This window comes from Augochlora pura, chromosome 7 (assembly GCF_028453695.1).
Source record: "Augochlora pura isolate Apur16 chromosome 7, APUR_v2.2.1, whole genome shotgun sequence".
In the NCBI taxonomy this organism is placed as follows: domain Eukaryota; kingdom Metazoa; phylum Arthropoda; class Insecta; order Hymenoptera; family Halictidae; genus Augochlora; species Augochlora pura.
Genome location: NC_135778.1, coordinates 15,827,737 through 15,850,527, shown reverse-complemented (window position 1 = coordinate 15,850,527; position 22,791 = coordinate 15,827,737). Strand labels below are relative to the sequence as shown.

Sequence of the window (22,791 nt, the reverse complement as noted above, 5' to 3'; positions counted from 1 at the left end):
AGAAATGTTCTACATGTTTTTCAACTTTCAGGTACGTTGCGGTTGTTACTACACCACACAAAATCCGCGGCCTACCAGGCGCCGCGGTAGAAGTCAAAGCTACTTATGGATCTGCACAGGCGATGGTATATCCAGTCACGTGACTATATTCGGTCAATCTACAACAGCTTCCGCCACATCTTTGAAGCAAATCACATCATTCGACTTGGTAGAAACCCGGGTGGCTGCCATAGAATTTGTAAAAGGTGTCTCCTCGGAACCATTATCACTGTCGAACGATCTGGTGTGGATGGGCACGGATTCTCGCAAAATCATTATCTACGCTGCCTCGGAGCCAGAAAAACAAGAGGAGCTCGGTAACTATGCTGTGTCGGGACCAGTGATACAAATCAAGTATCACTGCGACAATGTATTCGTCGCGTTGGGCATTGGCTTGCTCCTCCTGTTCAGGAGACAAATAGATGGTACCTGGAACCTTAAAGAGCCAAACGTGATATCATTGGGCAGCGAACCCGTGTCTTGTTTGATGCCGATCAACGCGTCCGTTTATGCCGCTTGTGGTAAGAAGGTATGGGTGCTGAACGGTGTTACCGGAGATATCACGAAAAGCTTCAGTGCTCAACACGAGCACGTCGGCAACGTGAAGTTAATGGCTCACTCTGGCGTAGGCCTTTGGGTCGCCTTGAAAAACTCTAGTACCGTGTGTTTATACCACACTGAAACATTTAAACATCTCCAAGACATCAACATAGCATCCAACGTCCTGAGGGTAACCAGGTCGAATAACACCTCGAATTCCTGCGGCGATAATCTAAACAACAATCAGACCACGGTTACGGTAACGGCACTGTTAGCTTGCAAGGGTCTCCTCTGGGTTGGCACAAACGTAGGCATCAGCCTAACGATTCCTCTTCCTCGTTTGGAAGGAGTACCCATTATCAGTGGCCGTGTAAACATATCTTACCACGCGCACTTCGGTCCCATCACCTTCTTGCTAGCTATTCAGAATCATAAGAATACGTTAAACTGTGCAAGCGATGAAATCGCAGACGAGGAGACCGTACAGTTACGGAACAAGGAAACTGATAGCAGTAGGAGTAGCCGAGACAGGGCAAGCTTAGACTCTTCCATGTCGAATAGCATAGTGAAACTGAAGCAACAACTAGCAAGCAGCCCGGTAATGCTGAGACGGAAACGGAGCAAGGAATACGAGTACAGGGGTTCAAAGACACTTCCAAGAGGGCTCGGTTCCGGTGGTGGATTCTTGTCCAGTTCAATGTCCGGGTCACAGAGTTCGGGTGAGAACTGCGACGTTTACGGTCTATATGGGGAACTGATGTACGTTAAGGATTACGAGAACGAGAACAGCTCTGGCATCGATCCAATTTACGAGTCCTTAAGAAGGAGCGATCCAGAACTAGCAGCCATACCAAATAAAGTTAATACCTTAGACCGTAGACTGAAGATGAAAATTACCAGGCCCAGATCCTTGGACTTATCCAATTGGTCCGTGGACTCGCACGCCAGTTCTCTGTATACATCTTCCGGTTCCGAGGAAAATATCTCCTTGAAAACTGGGAAATTGTCTCGCAACAGTAGTACTGCTAGTCGAAACGGACCGTACGAAACACCAACTACAAACAATAGCATAGGACAGTCAGTCGCAGAGACCCTACCGGCGTCCAACAATTTGAAGCCCACTGGGAAAAAGATAAACAAAACTCTGCAACAGATAGAACAACCTAAGCGGACGGTTCTGACGCTGATGGGCGGCAGAGGTTACATTAATTGGGGGCAACCAAACGCTCAGTCTGTTGCCGACAAGAGCTCCAAATCTGGTTACACGTTCAAAGATCCAAACAGTAACGATGCCCACATCGTGCTGTGGGAGATGAAGTTATGATACTCAGTTATGCTAGGTCAACCGTCGCGCCTGCGTCAGTACGTATAGACATGCTACTCTCAATGTCGGTAACGGTAATGTTTGTCGGCAATTAGGACCAAATAATATTGTTGAACTGATGTGTATCTCTTTTAAGTAATAAGGTTACTCGATAGGAATTCGTTGATTGCGTAGCGCGATTTTAAGTCAGGTGTTCACTGAGAATTATTTCGAAACTACAATGAAGTTATACCGAGACACGAACGCGTGTCCTTATCATGACAGTGTAAAGATCTAATTCTCGCATAGCTCTCTTTAAACAAGAAAAATAAAACATTTTTTGTATTTTATAAAGTACGCTTTCATCATGCTGAGGAGATCATATATTTTGTTGTAGACTGCTTTTACTGTGTACGCTCGTATACGTTATTTAATCGTGCCTCCAACACGATTATCATCGTGCAACTTTAGAATAGAAAAATTAGAACAAAGATTAGCGTGGAGTACATAACCAGCTCGAATCGAATGAACTGAAAGGTTGGTAAATGTTGAAAATATTTGTACAAAGCATATGCGTGAAAGTGAAAAATATTACATTGTTATATTAACAGTCGTATTCAAATATTTTCGCGAGTTGAATTATATTTAAATACTATTACTAACAAGAGAAGTTATCTAATTCAGAAACTTAAGATTTAATGAAACTTTCTATATGTACGTATGTACATAATGAAGTGTACGAGAAACAGTTTCGTTCAGTTGACTAAAATAAACTCCTTAGGAGATTGAAAAGACCTCTACACTTTAGCATTTCTTTTGTTTTTCTAATAATAAGTAGAAGTTTGAATATATTTAATGTTCTGTTCTATTTTTGAATCGTTACATATTACGTTAAAAATATTCAATTCTTAAAATGCTCGTTCTACGGAATAATTATTTTCTGCGTGTTTTATTATTATATGTGCGCAATTACATCTACGACATTATTCCAAAGAAATTCTCTTTTGCCCAATGGTCCACAAGCCTACTATGCTCTATGTACACTCACAAAGTTTCATGTAGATCAGGATTTTCGGATTTGGTGATTTGCCTTGTAAGATAAAAGTGTATCATTTTCCCACAATCCGTTTGTATAACTTTTAAGTCCTCGACGTGTGTACGAGTGTACGTGACATTCGATAAAGAATCGGTTGAAGAATACGCATTATAATAAATATTGTTACTTTTGAAATCGCATATTAAAATAGCTTGAAGCAATGGTGTTCCATGAAACGATAGAATTAAAATCGCTTTTATGCTTTATTGTTTAGTAGAATTCTTGGCGGGAAGTACGAAAAATTTAACCATATAGAATATCACTGACTTAAAGTTCAATGTTCCGAGTTTTATTTGCTCGGTGACGTACATGTGGCGAAAAACACACATACACATACATACAGCTTACGTAAGTTTTTGTAGGACACGTAATTAGTGAAATGTTGTCTTACTGTTTATACGCAGGACGTTTCGCATCGAGAAAGAAGACAATTGAATTCTTTTTAAGCGTTTCACGTTTTCGTTTCGAATCTTGTTACGAAATGTAAGTGACTCCTTTTTTCGTAACGAGGAGAAGATAAACAACACAGAGCAGTGCCTGTGATTTATTCGTTTAACGAGGGTAGTCTTGACTAACGCACGGAGAGTCTCTGACAGTATCAAGCGTTCTTTTTTTAATTTTTTTTCTTGTATTTGTATGAAAAAGAAAAAAAATTTAAAAACCTTATATATACACGAAGGAAAAGCTAAAAAAAGGAGGAGGTAGGCAGGGGGAGAGAGAGAGAGAGAGAATTAGCAAGTTCATTTAAATGAAAACGATGCACTTAGGTAGGATGTTTAGTTTGGATTGTTTCTAATGAGGAAAAATCTCTTTATCAATCAGATGATGCAAATCGTTTAGTATTTAATAGCATTTTTCGATGGTGCGTAAGATATTTTATATCTTTTATAAGCGTTAGCAAGTTGAACATTTTTGATACATATATTTTACTGCCAAACGCGATAAATAGTTTCTCTGTGGGAGGAAGAATTGGCAAATAGGCGAACGGTGTATCGATCAAGTGATCACGTCACGTATTGTCAGTTCTCCAATTTTGTGATAGAACGAGTGATGATGAGAAGTGGATTAAAAATACGGGAAATAAAATTTATGTCAGTTACCCAGTGAGAGAAGTATATCGTAGTTTTGTCGCAAATGTGCTTGTTAAGTTTTCCACAATCGGCATGGACGAACGAGAATCTGCGTGTACATGTATATATATTTTTCCGAGGAAAATTAATTTTTATATCACAATAAATTCTGGATATAGATTTCTATTTTGTACACTATCTTTTTTCTTTTTTGTTAGGCTTATATATATGTATGTATACATAAATATATATAAATATACATATTTATATATATTTATATATATACACATAAATATATATAAATATACATATGTAATCTTATTTTGTATTTATACATGATAGAAACACACACGAGAGATAATTATTCAGCAATACTTTGTTGCATGTACGTACACGCACACATCATTTGAGCACACGTGCACACATGTATTTATTACTTAAAATCGTCGTCGTAGCGTTGTGTCATTGTTTATATACGAGTCTGAGAAAATTTTGTTGCGTTTAGCGTTCACAGGCCCTCTTCAGTACGTTAATTTTTCACTCTTTGTATCGCTCTATATTGCTGAATATTAATAATTATTTAAAAATCAATGGCGTCTTGTTTAATTCTTTCTATTTGACCCTATGTGCGGCAACAAAAATTACATTTCAAATTCTGAAATGTTCTACGCATTCTGTTGTATTTTGTTTGAATAATATGCAAATAAATGCGAATTAATTTTTCTGATGTATATAGTTTATTCTTTGTACAGTGTTAAGATATGTTTACATCGTAATATGACGCATAAATAATTTTCTTGTATAATTTTACTTGGTATCGTTTTATAACATTTTCGATGAGGAAAACGAATTTACAATTTCTTTGTTCTACACCTTCTGGGACATCTACTACGATATGCATGGATAAGTACGATATGTTTTCTATAATGTGTCTCAGTTATCTACGAGCAGCTGAACATTTCATGAAAAACTGAAAATGCGGAAGACTTCCTCCAATGTATTTGGTTGTTGAGAAGTATTATATTATCATCATAGGAACGATTTCAATATCAGTTTAATATTTTTGAATTTTGTTATGTATGTATGTCAATTAAATATGATTCTTGTAGATACAGGTTTTGTACATGGTCTAGTTTCTATGATTTGTCTGACTATTCTGAGATAACTCGGACACACTGTATACAATATGAAATGTTTGTAGATATCGACTAAATTATTTTCATCTACCTTATGTGCTGTACGCGAATCTATTACGTACGATAATAGACTTTCTAGTTTGCAAACATTTGTGTGGCAAATAATTAACTGTTTTTTTTATTAACGTTTCAATGTCATACTATCATGTAGAAATTAGGAAGTAATTGTTGTAAAAACAATTCTCTGTCACAACGATCATTTCTGTCGTATTCTTATTATTATTACAGTAATACCATTTCTTTAACATGATAGACAAATTAAGATAAAATAAAATATATTTCTATTTACTATTGTACTGTTCTTACTAAATTTGCGTAGTTAGTTTATTAAAACATTTGTTCTATAGGTACACAACAGAGAATCTACTTTTTTTATTTGCGAATGTGTACACGTAACAAATAACTGTGATATTTTTTTTACTCTGGAATGGTGCTCTATTAACTCTACAATATATCTATCATCGCTTAATTACACAATCATCTTATAGCTGCCTAAATTATCTGTATAGTATTCTGTGATAATACAGTAGAAAACGATGGATTGTTATCTACACTGCAATTCTAATGCATGGCAGTTGCAAGTTGTATACTACCCGCCCATGAAATTCAAATTCTAAACTGGTTTCATTGCACGAGCATTTTGCATTTTCAAACTATCACTTAATATACCAAAATTCTAATTCCAGCCTCATATAGTTGTTTTAACAAATACTACCAGTGACAAGTAGAATGCAATTACTATTGTACTCAATTTACAATCACTTAAATTCTCTCTCTTTGTTGATGTATAATACTCTTTCGTATATTGTAAACCTCTTAATTAATGTATCAACGATTCACTTGTTCTGCTTTCAACATATTTCAATACTCGGTTACACTTAGTCTTACGTAGTACTCTATGTCATTAAATAGCACATATCAAAATCGAAAGGCGCAAATCGACAGTGTACGGCAAAGAATCAAACGCACTGTAATTCTTAAATCTTATACAGTTCTTTATCTCCCCTCTCAGAAAGCATGATTGATCTGCCGCGTTTATACGAAGTGCATGTATGAATTTCGTTCCCGTTAAGACTTCTTCTTTATTTTTTTTTAGAGTATCGCAGTAACTGCAAGTGTATCATTCTATTACATGTATTTATAAAATACCTATATATACATATACGTACACGTATGTAATGCAGATAACATAATAGATAATACCTGCCCGAGCTGCCTCTATTCCATCGCACACTTAAATACATAGTGCTTGTGTTGAACTTAAAATGTATTTTATTTTTAGGGAAATTAAATTTCTCCCTACAGATAATGGGTAGAAATTATAAATCATTGTTCGATTTGAATGATTGAATGAGAAGAAAGGAAGAAGGTATGACCACTGAACGAGAGTTACTATGAAATGTATGATACTACGAAAAATTGTATCCCTTGTTCAGTTACATACAATGAACTTTCAGTATCACCGTTTCTGCATGTTGTGCTACTGAAAATATCATTGGAAACTTCATAACGCGTACATATGTCAGCTCTCACATTGCATACATGTTTTTTTTAAAGTGTCAATAATTTGATAAAATTACTGTCAATGTGACACGTACTATAACTCTTTTTCCTTCTGTAGAACGAAAATATTCTGGAAGTACTGACAATCTTTACAGACCATTGTGAAAATTCATACCAGCCTTGTACATATTTTAATTTGCACTATTGTTTTTTTTCGAAATGCTCTTTTGTTTCGTTAAATACTCTTCGGAATTTCGGTCGTTTATACTGTCCGGTAAAAAATATACTATAGAAATAGATAAAACAAATACTTTATACAAATAATGATTATAAAATCTTAATTTTACGATGTAAACTAATAAGAGAGGATAACTGAAGTTAATCTTCTAAAGAAACTCGTTCTAAAAATTGTTTCATCGGTTTGGAAGAATTATAGGAAAATATATTTCCTTTACTTTCATGCGTCCACTTTTTTCTAAATCTGTATATTTTTAACTCGAAAAACAACTGTTTAAGAAATTGAAATTTCTTGGAGGTAGCAATTGCATGTTTTATATATAAACAAATATTCCATTAGCAAGAAAGGAAGACTGTAGGATAACGTATACAAAACATGAAAATAATAAACCAGATGTAGCTAAAAAAGATTAATGACTCGTTCATTAATTCATAATTAGACCACAATAAATGCGCAACCTTTTAAAGTTTTTATACCAACGCAAAGAAAATTATTTTACTTTTAAATATATATTAATGATCAATAAAAAAAATCTTATTTATACTAATCGACGAAGTGTGCCCAAGCATATGATTTTTTTAACATGCTTTCGTTAAGTCGACACTGAAGATTGGTTTTACTCGAATTTCATAGTTCCATTCATATACTTCTGTGCGTATATGTAATCACAAGACAATACACTTAGAGCAATTTTTGGCCCGAATTCATTGCAGAATATATGGAAGTAGAAGTTGTGAACATTATGTCAATGTTACATCAGAATATTATACTAAACATACTGGTCGCTACATGATCGCAAATCACTCGATTAAATCAAATATCACTTTCAATTATAGTAGGAAAAATAATAATAAATGAAAGCGAATAATAAATTACTAACATCTAATATAGATATATATAGATATGTGTATATATGTACATACTACATATAGAAAGTATACTAATATATAATAAATAATAATAAATCAAAGCTGCATCATTTATGCAAAAACAATCATAAGAATCAATTATCTATGGTTCGCTAGTAAACGGCAGTGTTTTCCCTATAATTTTAATTCCTTTTGCATGATTTTTTAGCTGCTTACTGTCAATATTTTTATTTATATTTTCGCAAATAATGAGACACAAATTCTTTTAAGTACTCATATACCATAAACGTTGTTTTGAAGCAGCATAAACCATTTTTTTTCTTTTTAAGGTAACCAGAGACAATAAGTGATCTATCAATGCAGGCACAGAGGAGTTTAAAATATTAGCGAACTCAAAAGTTCGGGTAAAAACATTACTTGTCATTAGATCCGGAATTGGATAATAACAGTAAACGCGGCTTCGTCATCAATTGATCCTTTAGATAAGAAATGTACAGTGAAAGATACCATTGATAATGGTATAAAAAATTGATTAGTAAATTGAAAAAAATAATATAAACACTATAAAAAAATAGTTGTGGCTTTATAATGCGTATAAAAAAAATATCGTGGTAAACCAAAAACAGCAATGGTCCCGAAATTGTCGATATGAGAGAATGAAAAAGTGGTAACAAATGAATGAACTTAATCAAAGTCTCAGTCAAGTCGCAAATACTTTTGTCGTCAAGCATCCGATTGACGGATTCGATCGAATGTTTTTGTACATCCTATATCGAAGTAGTAATTAAGTCCAATATATGCTGGTGTAACAAGTAGACTACATATAAAAACCATTCACTCTTTACGTGTGTGTACGTCCCTTGATGAATGTATCAAAAATGTGAGGACAGAAAGAGAAGAAATTAATCACCTAGAGAACAACGTCGGGCAGGGAGCAATGCCACTAGGCCAATTGCGTCCCACTTTGTCCACCATGATGTCCCATACCAATCATAGAACCGCCACCGCCAATATCATCGCGCACAATCTTTCTTTCTTTGTAATAAATCTCCTCGCTCTCCTTATCGCATAATAACAACACAGCTCCGCCAAATAAGAATATAGCTGCACCCCATCCCACTCCATATGCCCAACCAAATTCCCACATTGTTCGGTTTCCTATGATTTTACAAATCATTATTTTAGTATGTAAAACAAATAACAATTCTCTAATATTACAAATTATTGACTCACCGAGATTTAGTTCTGTTGCAAAACATACTGGATATATCACCAAAGCTATTAAGAGTGATAACACTGAAATCAAAGGTTGTAATTACGTATATATCACAAAACAAATGGAATTATTAATTTACGTATTACACTTACATGCAAAGCCCATGCAGAAGACTGCAAATCTGTAATATTTATGTTTGTCACGATTATCTTGTGACCTTAATCCAAGTCCTGTAAGAACTGTTGCAGCAATGTCTGACAACAAGCATACTACGCACAAGGCAGCAGCTGCTTTTATATATGCTGTAAAAAATGTTAATATTACATCAACAGTATTAGTTACATTTAAATCATTATAGTGAACTAAAGATATAAATATACCAACATAATATGATAGTGATATAGTATTAGCATCACCCCTATTTTTATCTTATAGAAAGTTTAAATTTTAATATAGTTAAAATTTAGATTATGAAAGTTCTCCGTACGTGCATCTCTGGACTGATAACATCCAGCTGGATCTGGCATATTAAATGGCAATGGTGTGGGTGCATCCTCTTCAATGCAATGTGCAAATAAACCCTGTCTCCATCCTAGTGCCATCAACCAGTCAGTGGAAGCCAAACCCATTATCATCAACAATATCACTATTACTCCGCATATAAATGCTATCACCTTTAAGCAACAATAACACAGAAATGCATTAGTCAAGGTATTTATACATATAAACAGATAAATGCAATGTCACAGTATTCTGAACGATAATCAACAAAGATACTCTTAAGCCCAGACGATTTTTTCAGAATATCCTTCACATAACAAATAAACTGAACTAATAATGAGATATTAATAATATCCAGACAAAAAATTCATAATAAACTGTAAGATACCTGTGCGATTTCGGTATCGCCCATGTGATCGTCCGCGACTGTATACATGATCATCATAGATGTACGATATACTTTCAAGATCGGTCTCAAGTGGACAGAATTCGAGGCCTATTTACTTAATTAAAACTGTTCCGAAGTTTTTCACAGTCTATTAACTTTCTTCGCGTACCATTTACGGCACATCGTACACACGTCCGCGGAATAAGCTCGGTGGACGACAGGGAAGCATTTAGAGACCGTTCGAAGACACGAAACCTTCTTCACAAATGAAAAACACTCCGAAAGTAAACATGCATCCAAGCGTTTATTACGTTTCCTCCCCGACTTCGTGAAACAACTTTCGATCGTGTCCCGCCACGAACAACGCGCGATGTTACATTGTTGCTACGAAACTTTCTTCTAGGTGTCCGACAAAAGTGTCGAAAGATTGTTCGTTCAGCGAGGTCAACCAGGGACAGAGTCTCTGTTCGAGGTTGGGGGAGTAATTGGGTTCTAGGGAGGCTGCGCCCATTAAAGGTCGTGGCGCAGTGCGCGTACGCGGTAGAGGGTTGCATTTTAGTTGAAGAGAAACTTGAGACTTACGTGTTCCATTTATAAAAATATTTCCGGATAATTTTAATAACTACCATATTTGAGTTATTGCGTCAATCGTTTTGTTAGATGACGAATTCCCGTAAGTTGGACGCAGCATCGATGTTATTTTTTTGCGTTGTACAACTTATTGAATTTTTTTACAAAAATTATCTTACGTTGATTTATGACAAAAAACAAATTGATTCATGTCGTGATAATAAATTTTAATATACAACAAAAAGAATGTAAAGAAAAGTTACAAAGAAATTACTTATATCTTACTGAAATTAGGTTCGAATATTATTGAAAATACTATTTAAGATTTGCAATAAAATATTTAATTGAATTCAATTATAGACATTCCAATGGCTAAAATTTGCAAAAGGTATGATTTTTTTCTAATGAACACCTTTCTTTTTTATTTGTAGAATAATGATTTTGTAATTACAAATTTCAGAATATATTTGTTATTTCCCATGAAAAATTGTTTTTAAGTTCCAATAACAATTACTTTTTTTAAGTATCATTGAAAACAAAAATACTGTTTACTTTCGGAGCATTATGATTTGTTGCATTGAATGTCAAAACTTACCTTCAACGGCCTGGTAATAGTGATTGTTTCAATGGTAGTAGCTTGTGCCATTGCTGTCTAACTGTAATAATAAAACAAATTCATAATAACAAAATAAAGAAAAATAATAGTATTAGCAAACATAACATATATCATTAATTCATTTAATGGAACATGATGATGACATAATAATGACAAGAAAATGTAAAAATCATAGGTGAAATGATGTGAAATTAAATCTTAGAAAAGGATAGTGATTTTTCTCCCAAACATTGATAATAATATTTATTCTATATATAGTTTACACGATTGTAGAAATAATTCATTTTTATTGCAAACCTCCGAGTTGATATAATGATGGATATTAATGATTAAGTAACAACATTTGTTATCTGATTCATGAGCATCAAATGTTGAATGTCTTATCAAATCTAATATTTTTAACTATTTCTGATAAGCTCTTCTGATAAGTTCAATGCACAAATAATATTAAGATTTCTTAATTCATGAAATGACACTTTGTATGCGTGTGTATATACATATTATGAATTGTTAGTTCCAAAGTACCATGATACATTACACATTATTATTATTACACGTGTTAACAAAGAAATAGTCACACTCAATAACGATATTGTTATGAATTCTATGTAAGCACATATTTCTCAATTTTAAACGATTGTATAATCTTAGATTGTACAATATCTTTCACTTTGACAATCATGTTCGACGAAGCAATCGCACTTACAACAATGGGTTAATATCAATGGGCAAGATTCAACGCATCAAGCGTTCAATGGAGGAACCGACCTTCCAAATTTGTGAATTTGCAAAGGATTGTGCGTAGACAAGATCTAATTCGTGGAGTATACAAACAGCGCGATACGATTCGAAGGGTTATGTGACTGAAAGTGTCAACAACAGAGCCCAATAATACGCTCGCGCACTCCTGGTCACACATACAACGGGAAAATGCAAATGCCTCAATGAATAATCGCTCGAAGAAATGCTCTCAAAGGACGAACGTCTTTATTGGCTATCGTTGCGTTGGGATTTCTAACCTCAAAACTGATTGGCATTTCACCCGTTTTCCTGATCGACGAATGAAAGTCGTGCATTCATAGCTCTCTCCAATGCGATGCATCCAATGGGAAAACTGATTTCAAATTTATATTTGCTGGAACGCGGATAATACAGTAATGCTCTATTTTTATATTGTAACAATGAGAGCTTTGTTTTCCACGAATTTATCACATCTGTCCCAGATACTGGAATCACGTTTCATTTTTGTTTTATAAAAAATACTTACACTTGATTCAGTTCTCACGATCTCATTGTTAAAACACATTACGCGGAGTGTAATCAATTAAATTGGTTAAACTAGAATATAAATGTGAACACTGAATCTTATATTTGTAATGATTTCGAAAATATTTAAATAAGTTTAACACATTTTCTAATTATGATAGAATATTTTCAAAATATATTTTATTAATCTAAATTTGAGACGTACATTTTGTTATATCTATTTATAAGATTATGAAAACGAGAAATTAGATAAAATTATGAAGAAAGAAATTAATACTTAATTCCTGTAACAAACAGTTTATTGGAGTAGAAGGAAAATAGTAATTTCATCCAATTTTAGGATGTATTGTATCTTACACGTTTCTAGTTAATATAAATTTCATAAATGTACAGCTTAATAATTATATAGCTCAACTATCATTATGTAGACACAGACGTTTCTACGTGTAAATATTCCAATAGACTAGATTTCAACGTTGTATACATTAAAATAAATAAATGGATGTTGCAAAGAAATAATTATTTTTCATTTCTTAATGTTCATTCAATTGCATATGTAAATTTAAAAAATACTGAGTGCTATGCAGTGTAAAATTTTTAGCGATTTACAACGAGGAAAATTTAAGGACACCAGCAGTTGAAAGTAAGGTGTGCACCATATGAAACACATGGGCATCCATGTAAATACGATAGTGACGTCATTGAATGACGTCAGCACTATCAATGTCTCACCGAGTAACACATAATTATATCAAACCACAGATACTGTTACGCATCCACATGCGTAATGTTTTACACATCGTTTACAATATAAAATTAATACATAAATGTATAGCAGGTTTTTGGTATAAGACTTGGAAACGAGAATTTTATCACAAATATATTTTTAGACACGATTAACCTTGCAGTATTTCTATCTTCCTTTCGACAATTTCTGGATTGTAACATAAATATTCCAGTTACGTAAACTTATTAATGTCACGGTTCATTTGGTAACCTTTGAGGAAAAAGGGCATTATAATGTTGATGATGGAATACGGTAAAAATAAATATGAACACGTGAATTAGGAGAACGAGTAAATTACAGCGTTAACGAACAAAGTGATAATTGAAGTACGCTCGTAAGGAAGAAATGATATAAGAGTATCAGTACAAGAACGTTGTTTTAAACGACATTAATGAATATTCAATCCTTGCGAGTGACTAAACTGCATGCATCACATGATAACACGAATTGAATATCCGAAAAGTGGACGAAAAAATTACTCCGAAATTAACAACTTGCTTTCTTTAAAACTAAACGTTACAAATTATATGAACGGCACAGTTTAAGCATACAATGTAAATCAGAGTAGAAATAATATTTAAACAGAAGGTACAATTCAAATAAAATATTCAATACAATCAAGAACTTTATGTCCATCGTATTATGTACGTACCCCACAATTAAAGGCTTCTTCAATCATTTATTCAGAATGATACTAATATAATAGCATAATATCTATTCTCACCTCAAAACTTGATTATATCAAGCGAAGTTTTTTTTTACAACGAGGTGAATGCAAATTTATTTAATACTTCAGTTACAAGCGCAATTGCTGAACCGATAAATACGACAGACAGCTGTTCTTTATCGTGGAATCTACTCTGCATATACAATTACAAACTTCGAATGTCGAATTCATGTAGTTCTATTTGCTATGAAACAGATTTAACCAAATATCGGTTGTAGTATGTGAGAGTGCGAATGTTTTATGGAATTTTCAAGAAAACGGGATCGGTATCGCGCACGAGGATATCGGTCCCATCACTATCCGATGCACGATCATTTTGCGGTGGGGGGTGGAGGGAAACCGTCGGCCATTTTGATCGTGACGCGCAGCGCGGAGGTCGTGGGCTCCACCAGTGACGAAGCCACTGGAGTTTTGACGTGGCTGCTACGTACCTGCCCGTTTGCCCACTCCGATTGCAGCAAAGTTGGTGACGAGAAATACGTAACTGGTAAGTACCCAGCTGGAGAATAATAACAACCGGGCATGGACCACTGCACTTACGATACATCCGAAATGCTGCCGAAACAACTAGCATTTTATTTCGTGAGACCAACACGGACAGTTTTACGTCTGCTATGGAATATGCCGTAAAATATGGCGCCTTAAGAAAGATGTACGAATTTCTTGAAAAGGGCAATGGGGGTTACGTGACGATTCTGACATCTCTTTTCACCGCTAATCGACAATGGGGGACACTGATCGGTACAATCTCAGCCACGTTGAACCGTGTTTCTCTTTTTTTTTACGACATATGGCCCTTAGACCACGTACGAAAGCATCTTGAGTGTTTATTGTTCTCGTATTATTTTTAGATCTGCTTATGTAAATGACGCAGTAGCACCGCCGATCGTTTAACTGGCGGGAAATTTAAAAGTTTTTACATGTCACTGTGTAGTCGCAATGTTTTTACGATGTTTATGTTTTGTTAGATCATGAGTCAAGAAGATTTGATTTTATTAAATTCGAAAATGGTACGCGATTTTGTATAGATATTTTATTATATGTTCTGGTATATTCTTTCCTTTATGTTATTATTTGAATAGCAACGAATTAATATTACAATATATAAAGATAGTATTTATCAATGTAATGCATGATTTAAAGGACATTCATAGATTTCCCATATTATTATTAATGATAATGAAGAATATATTGAAAATTAATACTACATAGCCTAAAAGACACATGTATGTGCATAGTTCTAAAACTGTCTTTTGTTTATAGGGTTTAAGGTCCCCAGGCTATGGAAAGTATGGTTGAGGAAAATGGATCAGCTGTTGACCCATTAGCTACGGGTTCTCAAGGTGATGATGCAGCACCAGCAATAGCTACATCGGTACAATCTCTCAATAGAACACATCAGCAGCAAACTCATCATCTGGTAGCTTCTACCAGCATTGTGCAACTGACGCTACCATCGTCAGGAACAACACAGGTATACAGGAGAAATTCCTGTGTATCTATGTCCGATCATTTATTTACTTTCTTAGTTTCAAAGCATGTGTATATTCTTTATTTACGCTTTACTTATAATCGTAAGGTCTTTCATTTACTTGGAGAGCACTGTGTATGGATACCATCTTGCATAATGCTGGTTCATCTTTGAACATTAAAATCAAAATTTAGTTTCTTTAATTAATTAATTTGGATCTATTAGTTTCTGATTTGCCAAATCAAAGAGTTCAGTATATGCTAAATTCTGATTATTTGTTAATGAATATATCGTTTTATAGTTACTGAATAATACCTTGCATATGCATGATAATGATAGAAGAAAATAAGAGCCATATTATTTTTGTTTAATATATAAACAATTTATACAAATTTTCACATTTACATATTTTTATGTACATTTTTTTAAACGTATAATATTTGATATTTTCTTGTTAATGTAGGTACAGTCTGTTATACAACCTAATCAGCAGTCAGTTATACAAACCGCAACAAATATTCAACCTGTTGCTATTTCCAAGGGAAACGTCATTCTTGTTAGTAAACCTAATTCTGTTATTCAAACAGCTCAAGCAAGCTTGCAAACACTTCAGGTAATTCTTCAAATACATTTTAAGTCTAAATTATATTTTATAGCTTTTTTTGACCGCAGATAACATTTTCTAACAATATTATTATAATTATAGGTGGTCGAGGCCGGTAGTGATGACAGTTTTTCAGATTCTGAAGAATCTTCAGAACAGAGAGGAGGTATTCTTACAAGACGACCGTCTTACAAGAAAATTCTTAATGATTTAGGTGGCGGTGAAATTACAGGTAAGTTGGTTGTATTCTTTTATTTAAATATTCAAAGAAAGCTATTAATAATCTTATTTTCTTTAATAAGAAGTTAAATGTTCGACTTATTTATCATTAATTAGCGAGAATATTGAATAAAAATTTAAATAGAATTACTTTTATTTTTTCTAACTTTTGTATACTTTTAAAAATATATAGAAGCATAAAAAACTGTAAGTGCATGTCAGTTCATACAGTTACTATTGACATCTATTTAAGCAAATAATTAAGTTAGTTTTACCATTCTTGTAAAAATTATTTTCTATTAAAATAAATGCAAATATCAATTTTCGTATAGTGAACTTTCTATGGAAATTTAAACGTTTGTAATTTCTGTAAAATTTTGTTAAGCAGTATAAATATGATATTTTACGTTTGTTAATATTTGACTTTATCTGTATATATAAAAGAAGAAGGAATGCCATGCCAAGCTTTATGTGTAAGGTACTGTAATTAAATTTAATTAATTAAGAATACAAAATCTAAAAAGTAAGATATTAGAATTTCCTCAAATTATTACCTACATATGCATAACGTTGTACTAAACTGTCAAATCTTTACCTGAAAACAGTTAGGTTCCCATATTACATAGCAATAATTCTTACATTTTTGTTTAAGTATAAAAAGAGGTCCGAAAGTTATAACAAAGACAAGAAAATCTAAAGTGACTAAAGAATTACAGAATAGTCGAATAAAAATAATAACATACGTTGTCGTTTTTTGTAAAATCATGATCTATAGTTTTTATTAATTTATATCATTGTAATTGAAAAGTTAGTCACTTCTGATTTTCATGACACCTTGAATTATTTCCTTTTTGTATGAGCTGACTGCACAACTATTGTAATGAAGATGTATACACAGCAGCCAGAAAGGAAATAGCATAGTAAATATTATGATTGTTTTTTATTCTTCTATGATTCATGCGTTGGATATACATGTTTGTTGAATGGAGAATGATAAATGAATTATGCACTTTTATACAATCAGGAAAGTTATTTTAGAAGAAGCATTAATTATTATTATAAATTTTGTAACAGTTTCTATTAATTTATATTATAAAAAGAACATGACTTTGTGACGTGAATATACTATTTCATGGGGATTGATCAAGTTCAGTTACACACCGGCAACAAGTTTGTTATAACTGGGGGTTGTGATGATTCGGTGTTGCAGACGGTCGATTGCCCCCCCTAGAATCATCTTCTGAGTGTGATTCTAACGTGGACAGTGAAGTGTCTTCCCACTCTCTTCATTATCAGACAGGTTGGTTATTTTTTCTTCTACGTATCTTTCCTGACTGTCCTTTACACTATTTCATTCTGTGCATATTTCAACCTTTGTTCCATTATTTTGGAAGAAATAACGTTAAAGGAGAAAAATAAAACTGTTAGAATAAAATGGTTTCTTTCGCCTACGTGTTTGCTGCCTTCTGCAGTATTATATATTGAATTTGCTTGGTGTGGCATCCTAGCTTGTGGGACTCTCCTTTTTACTTATGTGGATAAATGTGTGCACATACATTACATCCGCAATGTTATTTAGTAATTGATAATTACCATAAATTTATATAAAATTAAACATTAATATATAGTTAATACAAAGAACGTATTACGCAAAAAATTCTCAACTAAATGTTTATTATATTATATACATATATAATTGCATATAGCAGATGTACTATAGCTGAAGCTATTATATGTTACAGTAATACCAGCGGGTACAATTCAAATTGCGACCCAAGGAGAAGGTGTTCCAGGACTACATACACTGACTATGAGCAATGCGGCAACTGCTGGTGGAGCAATAGTACAGTATGCGCAAGGTCAAGACACACAATTCTTTGTCCCAGGTGGGCGATCTTTCATATCATTTTTATATTAATTAAATTAATCGCATAATGATACGTTGATATATTTATTAATATTTCTTAAAACTTTCAATTGCTATCTCTTATGATTAATTATAAATGAATAAGATATAAATTTAAAGAGTACAGCCTCTGGCAATGTTCCAGCTTACACAGGACATGGTGTTGTAGTAGAAGATGCAGCCAGGAAAAGAGAACTAAGGTTGCTTAAGAATAGGTAAGCATGACAGTTTCTTTTTTCATTTTCACTCCATTTCGAATAGTTTGGCTTTTTTACTTTATATTTTAATTAAGGAGGCTATCAACTTTTTGCTCGTAGACAAGCAGCGCGGGAATGTAGGAGGAAAAAAAAGGAATACATAAAGTGTTTAGAAAATCGTGTCGCAATATTGGAAAACAGAAATCAGACATTAATAGAAGAACTGAAATCGTTAAAACAACTATGCGAGCCGAAAACTGACTGAGGTTGGTGTTCAATGTTAAGATACTGTATCAAAACCATTATCCAACTAAAAATCTTGTACATGTCTTCTTTGTGTACATTATCCTAAACGTTGTTAGGTAAGCGATGGTGATGTACATGCATTCTTATAAATAAGTGTTCTGTAACATATTGTATTTAAGTGCGAATACAAAGGCTTGTGAAACTTGCTATTACTAAAGCGAGAAGCCAAAGGTATATGAAGATACAAAGGCAGCAAACTTATAGGCAATATTCAGGAAGTCAATCTATATTTTGGATAAACTTAACAATCATAAAAAAAAAATCATGTTAATGTTCACATATTCAAAGTATATGTTGGTAATGTGAGACAACAAATATGTTGAAAGCATATTCATTTAGGTTACATGTCTGTTGAAGAGTACAGAGGTTCTGTTTCATCCACACCTTAGGAACCTTTATTATAATAGTAAATGTTCGAGAGTTCTTAAAAATGGAAACCACAGAATATGTTTACTTAAATAAACGTAGAATATGTTTATTTGTAAACGAGATAATTGGACATTAATATGAATACTTCAGAAAATCGCCTTATACGAAATATTTGCTAACGTAATTTAGATACGATTAGCCAAACCACAGTTGCGATTTAAAAATCAGATAGTTTTCACTCGTAAGAAGAAGTTATATTTGTTATATTTGGCGAAACAGATAATGTCTATAATCTTTTTGCAATCTTTATTTTTTGTACTTGAAGAAGACAGAACTGGTGTAAAGGAAAAAGAAAGAATGAACGAATCTATTGCAAGTTCATAAAACTGTGTATGTTAGATGAGATTGAAGGTAGTTGTAAATAGATCGAAATTTTACTAATTTGATCATTGTTGCTGTAACATGTATGTGTATAAAATGTCGCCTCGGTATAATTTATACTGTAGGAAACTGCTGTAGAGAAAGCACTAATTGAAAGCGCTCTCGTCTGATTTTACTTTCTATCTTAAGATGCCTCAAGTGCGAAATACTGAAGAACAGAATTTGTAAAATATGAATGTAATATATATATATCTGGAGTGCCTTGAAGATTTCAGTATATTCGAGAAATACACAACACATAAATAGATATGTGTACGCTCTCGTATTAAACATACACACACACACGAACACACATACATATTGTATGTATGAAATTATCTATTAGGTAAATATGGGTACATAAAATATTTTTAAACAATATATCACGTTATATCTTTATGTTCTGCGTAAAAGATCATACAGTTATGTTAATATTTGGATTTTTATTCTCATACATTCAATTAAAAATTAAACTATATAATATTTGAATAATTGTTACTTAGTTTACGCAGTGTACTGTAAATTACACGCAGATGTGATTGAATGGATTTTATGTCAAAGTAGAAAGAAAAGAATTTATTAAAGTCATTGTTTTCATATAATTTTGTAACTTTGTTAAATAATCTTTCCATTGTATATCCTACACATATTTACCGCCACAAAAACAATTATTTTCCAATGCATTTTTTCTGATAGAATGAATTCTATGAATTAAGTATGAAAATTGCTTAATGTATAATTTTATTTGTTATATGTTTATATAAAAAATATAAATTTCATATATTAAAAAATCCAGTTTGATCATTTAGTTATGTAGTATGAATTATTTAAGACTTTCTAAGTATCATATCAATGTCCATATGAGGCCTTAAAGACTATGATTTTGTTTTGAATGTTTACTTTTTTTATAATCCTTTATATATAGTAAGCATACGAAATTAATTTACACGCAATTCGCACGTGTTTTATTTCATTTTACAAAAATATTTTACATAGTGTTTATTTCATAAATTACAAAATGAATGATCAAACTGAATAGACGGGTTTTTAACTAACAACAGGATGATCCCATTTATTTCTTGAAATTTTTAATTAATGTAATTCTACATTCTTCTTAGTCATACATGATGTGTAATTTACTATTATACACAGATTTTACCAAATTGGAAACTAAATTATTTTCGAATAAGTACAATTTCCTTATAGTGATGTGTTACTGAATAAAAGCAATTCACTATAAGTTCCGTTCTTGTCACAAATTAAAATTTTATTTGTAATTACTGATGATCCTTACACTTTCATCTGTGTTCTAATGTTAATTATTTGTAAGATATATGTATATCTTGATTGCTGCACCGATATTATGAAATATTGTATATAGATAATATATGTATTTTTACATATCATCTGCCTTTAAAGAATATAGTTCATAAACCTCTTGAAAAGTAGTATTATTTCTATAAATAATGTGTAGCAAAATAAAGAAGAGATATATAAATGAAGTAACATGATTTTATTTTTAATAATTTAATTTTTATATTTAATACAATGTAGAGTATATGCAAATAATTTATAGAATATTATGTATAATGAATGTGATTTTTGTCAATGAAGTACAAATTATATCATACAACTGTGTTGAAGTAACTATAATTTCCTGAAACATAATAACTTTAAAAAGTGCATGTTATAACAAATATATTTATGACGTTTTAAGACTTGAAAATTTTATTCCATCGTGCATGTAAAACGTGACATTTATGGCTTATACTTTTACAATAGCTACACGTCATCTTGCCGAATTAATTGAGGCATCATAAGGAGATTGATTTATGGGAAATAAATATAAGTGGAAATTAGATTAATAACCACAATTGTTTATTTCAATTATTCAACGACAAATTACAGAATATTTCTATTTTGTAGTTACATATTTGCAATCTTTTTTTCCCTTCTTCAGTATCGTTATAAAATCTGTAATGAATAGAACTACATAAATATTTAATTGACAATTGTAATAATAAATTATAATAAAGAATACTATTCAGTTGGTAGTGCATGTTAATAAATAATCACGATATCATATAATTGGTCAAGGGTATCATCATGTTCTTAAATATGAAATTTATAAAATATTATATAAATACTTTTGATTCATACATTACACTTTTTGTTTGTATTCTTGATCATTATATTTCGCCCATTTGTATTAGTTACACCACTTTTCCATTGGTTTTTATGAAATCTGCAATAAAGAAAACTAAATAAATATTTTATTAACAATTACAAAATAATATTATTATAAAGAATATAATTCAGCTGGTAGTGCATGTTAATGAATAATCATGTTATCATACAATCGGTTAAGAGTTTCATCATATTTTTTGAATATGAAATTTATAATATATTACATAAATAGATATGATCTATACCTTACACTTTTTGTTTGAATTCTTGATCATTATATTTCGCCCATTTGTATTAGCTACACTACTTTTCCAATGGTTTTTATGAAATCTGCAATAAAGAAAAGTAAATAAATATTTCAATTAACAATTACAAAATTATATTATTATAAAGAATACAATTCAGCTGGTAGTGCATGTTAGTGAATAATCATGTGATCATACAGTCGGTTAAGGATTTCATCATATTTTTAATATAACAAATAACTACATATCATACATTATTTGTATTCTTTGTTGATATTTTGTGTTCTTCCTCAAGTAATTATAGTAGATTCATGTGTATTCTTTATAAACAAATTTTTATCAAATAATATAAAAATATATATTTTATGCCTTAATTTACAGAAAAAGCTAATGAATTATCATAGCAATTTAAAATAAGTACTATTAATTACTGAAGATGTCTTTGGATTCAAAAAAGGCATGCCGTAAAATCAAAAGAAATATAATCTCATACTCACCCCGAATAAGTAAGTAACAATGATTAATAATCATAGAACAAAGTCTATAAAATTATATAATTTCACCAGTAATATCCTCGATCACTCAAGTTACATTATTTTCTATTCCGCCTTTTCTTACTGCCGTTGAAAATTTCCTCGTCAACATACTCATTCTGATCTTCAGCCACTTGTACTTTCATGAAAGGAAGTCATAAAGCACCCAGCATGCTCAGAGATCTGGTTCTAACCTGAAAATGTCCAAGGCAAAGGCTATAAAAAGATTTTTAAGACGACGACCGCAAATCACATAGTTAATAGAAGTCAAAACTTTGCAGGAAATCATGAAGATGTGTAAAAAGTTTTTGTCGGCGATTGTGACGCCTCTCGCGGAGAAAAACAAAGCTCACTTCGGGTTCCGTACAACGACATTTGGGGTAGTGGCAAAACGCGCAAACTGTCAGCC

General features: G+C 32.2%; 3 protein-coding genes and 1 long non-coding RNA gene across 25 annotated transcripts in view; 2 read left to right on the top strand and 2 right to left on the bottom strand.

Annotated features, from left to right (window-relative positions):
* Positions 1–4,775, top strand: part of LOC144472778 (rho guanine nucleotide exchange factor 10) — a 98,407-nt gene extending 93,632 nt beyond the window's left edge. For all 5 annotated transcript variants that reach the window (XM_078186116.1, XM_078186115.1, XM_078186117.1 and 2 more), the window contains one exon: positions 32–4,775. In XM_078186116.1, the coding sequence (XP_078042242.1) occupies positions 32–1,903 (1,872 nt within the window). In that variant the 3' untranslated portion in view covers positions 1,904–4,775. The remainder of the gene's footprint in view (positions 1–31) is intronic.
* On the bottom strand, positions 4,752–12,223 carry LOC144472783 (transmembrane protein 47). 3 transcript variants are annotated; one of them, XM_078186141.1, is made up of 6 exons: positions 11,852–12,223; positions 11,125–11,185; positions 9,558–9,744; positions 9,223–9,372; positions 9,088–9,150; positions 4,752–9,012 (listed from the first exon to the last, which is right to left on the bottom strand). In XM_078186141.1, the coding sequence occupies exons 2-6, from the start codon at positions 11,173–11,175 to the stop codon at positions 8,798–8,800; spliced, it is 666 nt and encodes a 221-aa protein (XP_078042267.1). In that variant the 5' UTR covers positions 11,176–11,185; positions 11,852–12,223; the 3' UTR covers positions 4,752–8,797. The 3 variants fall into 3 exon arrangements, with proteins under 3 accessions (XP_078042267.1, XP_078042268.1, XP_078042266.1); XM_078186142.1 differs by having other exon boundaries at positions 11,914–12,223; XM_078186140.1 differs by lacking the exons at positions 11,125–11,185; positions 11,852–12,223 and adding an exon at positions 9,960–10,690.
* A 1,771-nt stretch (positions 12,224–13,994) lies between these two features.
* On the top strand, positions 13,995–21,658 carry Crebb (Cyclic-AMP response element binding protein B). 16 transcript variants are annotated; one of them, XM_078186124.1, is made up of 8 exons: positions 13,995–14,412; positions 15,189–15,399; positions 15,860–16,009; positions 16,103–16,232; positions 17,430–17,519; positions 17,962–18,105; positions 18,253–18,340; positions 18,443–21,658. In XM_078186124.1, exons 2-8 carry the CDS (start codon positions 15,208–15,210, stop codon positions 18,585–18,587), a joined length of 939 nt encoding a protein of 312 aa, XP_078042250.1. In that variant the 5' UTR covers positions 13,995–14,412; positions 15,189–15,207; the 3' UTR covers positions 18,588–21,658. The 16 variants fall into 16 exon arrangements, with proteins under 16 accessions (XP_078042250.1, XP_078042253.1, XP_078042255.1 ...); XM_078186127.1 differs by having other exon boundaries at positions 13,996–14,412; positions 18,271–18,340; XM_078186130.1 differs by having other exon boundaries at positions 13,997–14,412; positions 15,189–15,300.
* LOC144472785 (uncharacterized) lies at positions 21,280–22,632 on the bottom strand. The gene is made up of 4 exons (XR_013494467.1): positions 22,347–22,632; positions 21,850–21,934; positions 21,578–21,662; positions 21,280–21,391 (listed from the first exon to the last, which is right to left on the bottom strand). It is a non-coding gene; the product is annotated as an uncharacterized LOC144472785 (long non-coding RNA).
* Positions 22,633–22,791: the final 159 nt, after the last annotated feature.

Excerpts from the sequence above, each read along its gene's own strand:
- LOC144472783 (XM_078186140.1), bottom strand. The coding sequence starts at position 10,016 with ATGATGATCATGTATACAGTCGCGGACGATCACATGGGCGATACCGAA. Across the intron at positions 9,745-9,959 it reads GCGATACCGAAATCGCACAG|GTGATAGCATTTATATGCGG; the intron begins GTATCTTACAGT and ends TGTTGCTTAAAG. Across the intron at positions 9,151-9,222 it reads CTTCTGCATGGGCTTTGCAT|TGTTATCACTCTTAATAGCT; the intron begins GTAAGTGTAATA and ends CTTTGATTTCAG.
- Crebb (XM_078186124.1), top strand. The coding sequence starts at position 15,208 with ATGGAAAGTATGGTTGAGGAAAATGGATCAGCTGTTGACCCATTAGCT. Across the intron at positions 17,520-17,961 it reads CTCTCTTCATTATCAGACAG|TAATACCAGCGGGTACAATT; the intron begins GTTGGTTATTTT and ends TATATGTTACAG. Across the intron at positions 18,341-18,442 it reads CTAAGGTTGCTTAAGAATAG|ACAAGCAGCGCGGGAATGTA; the intron begins GTAAGCATGACA and ends TTTTGCTCGTAG.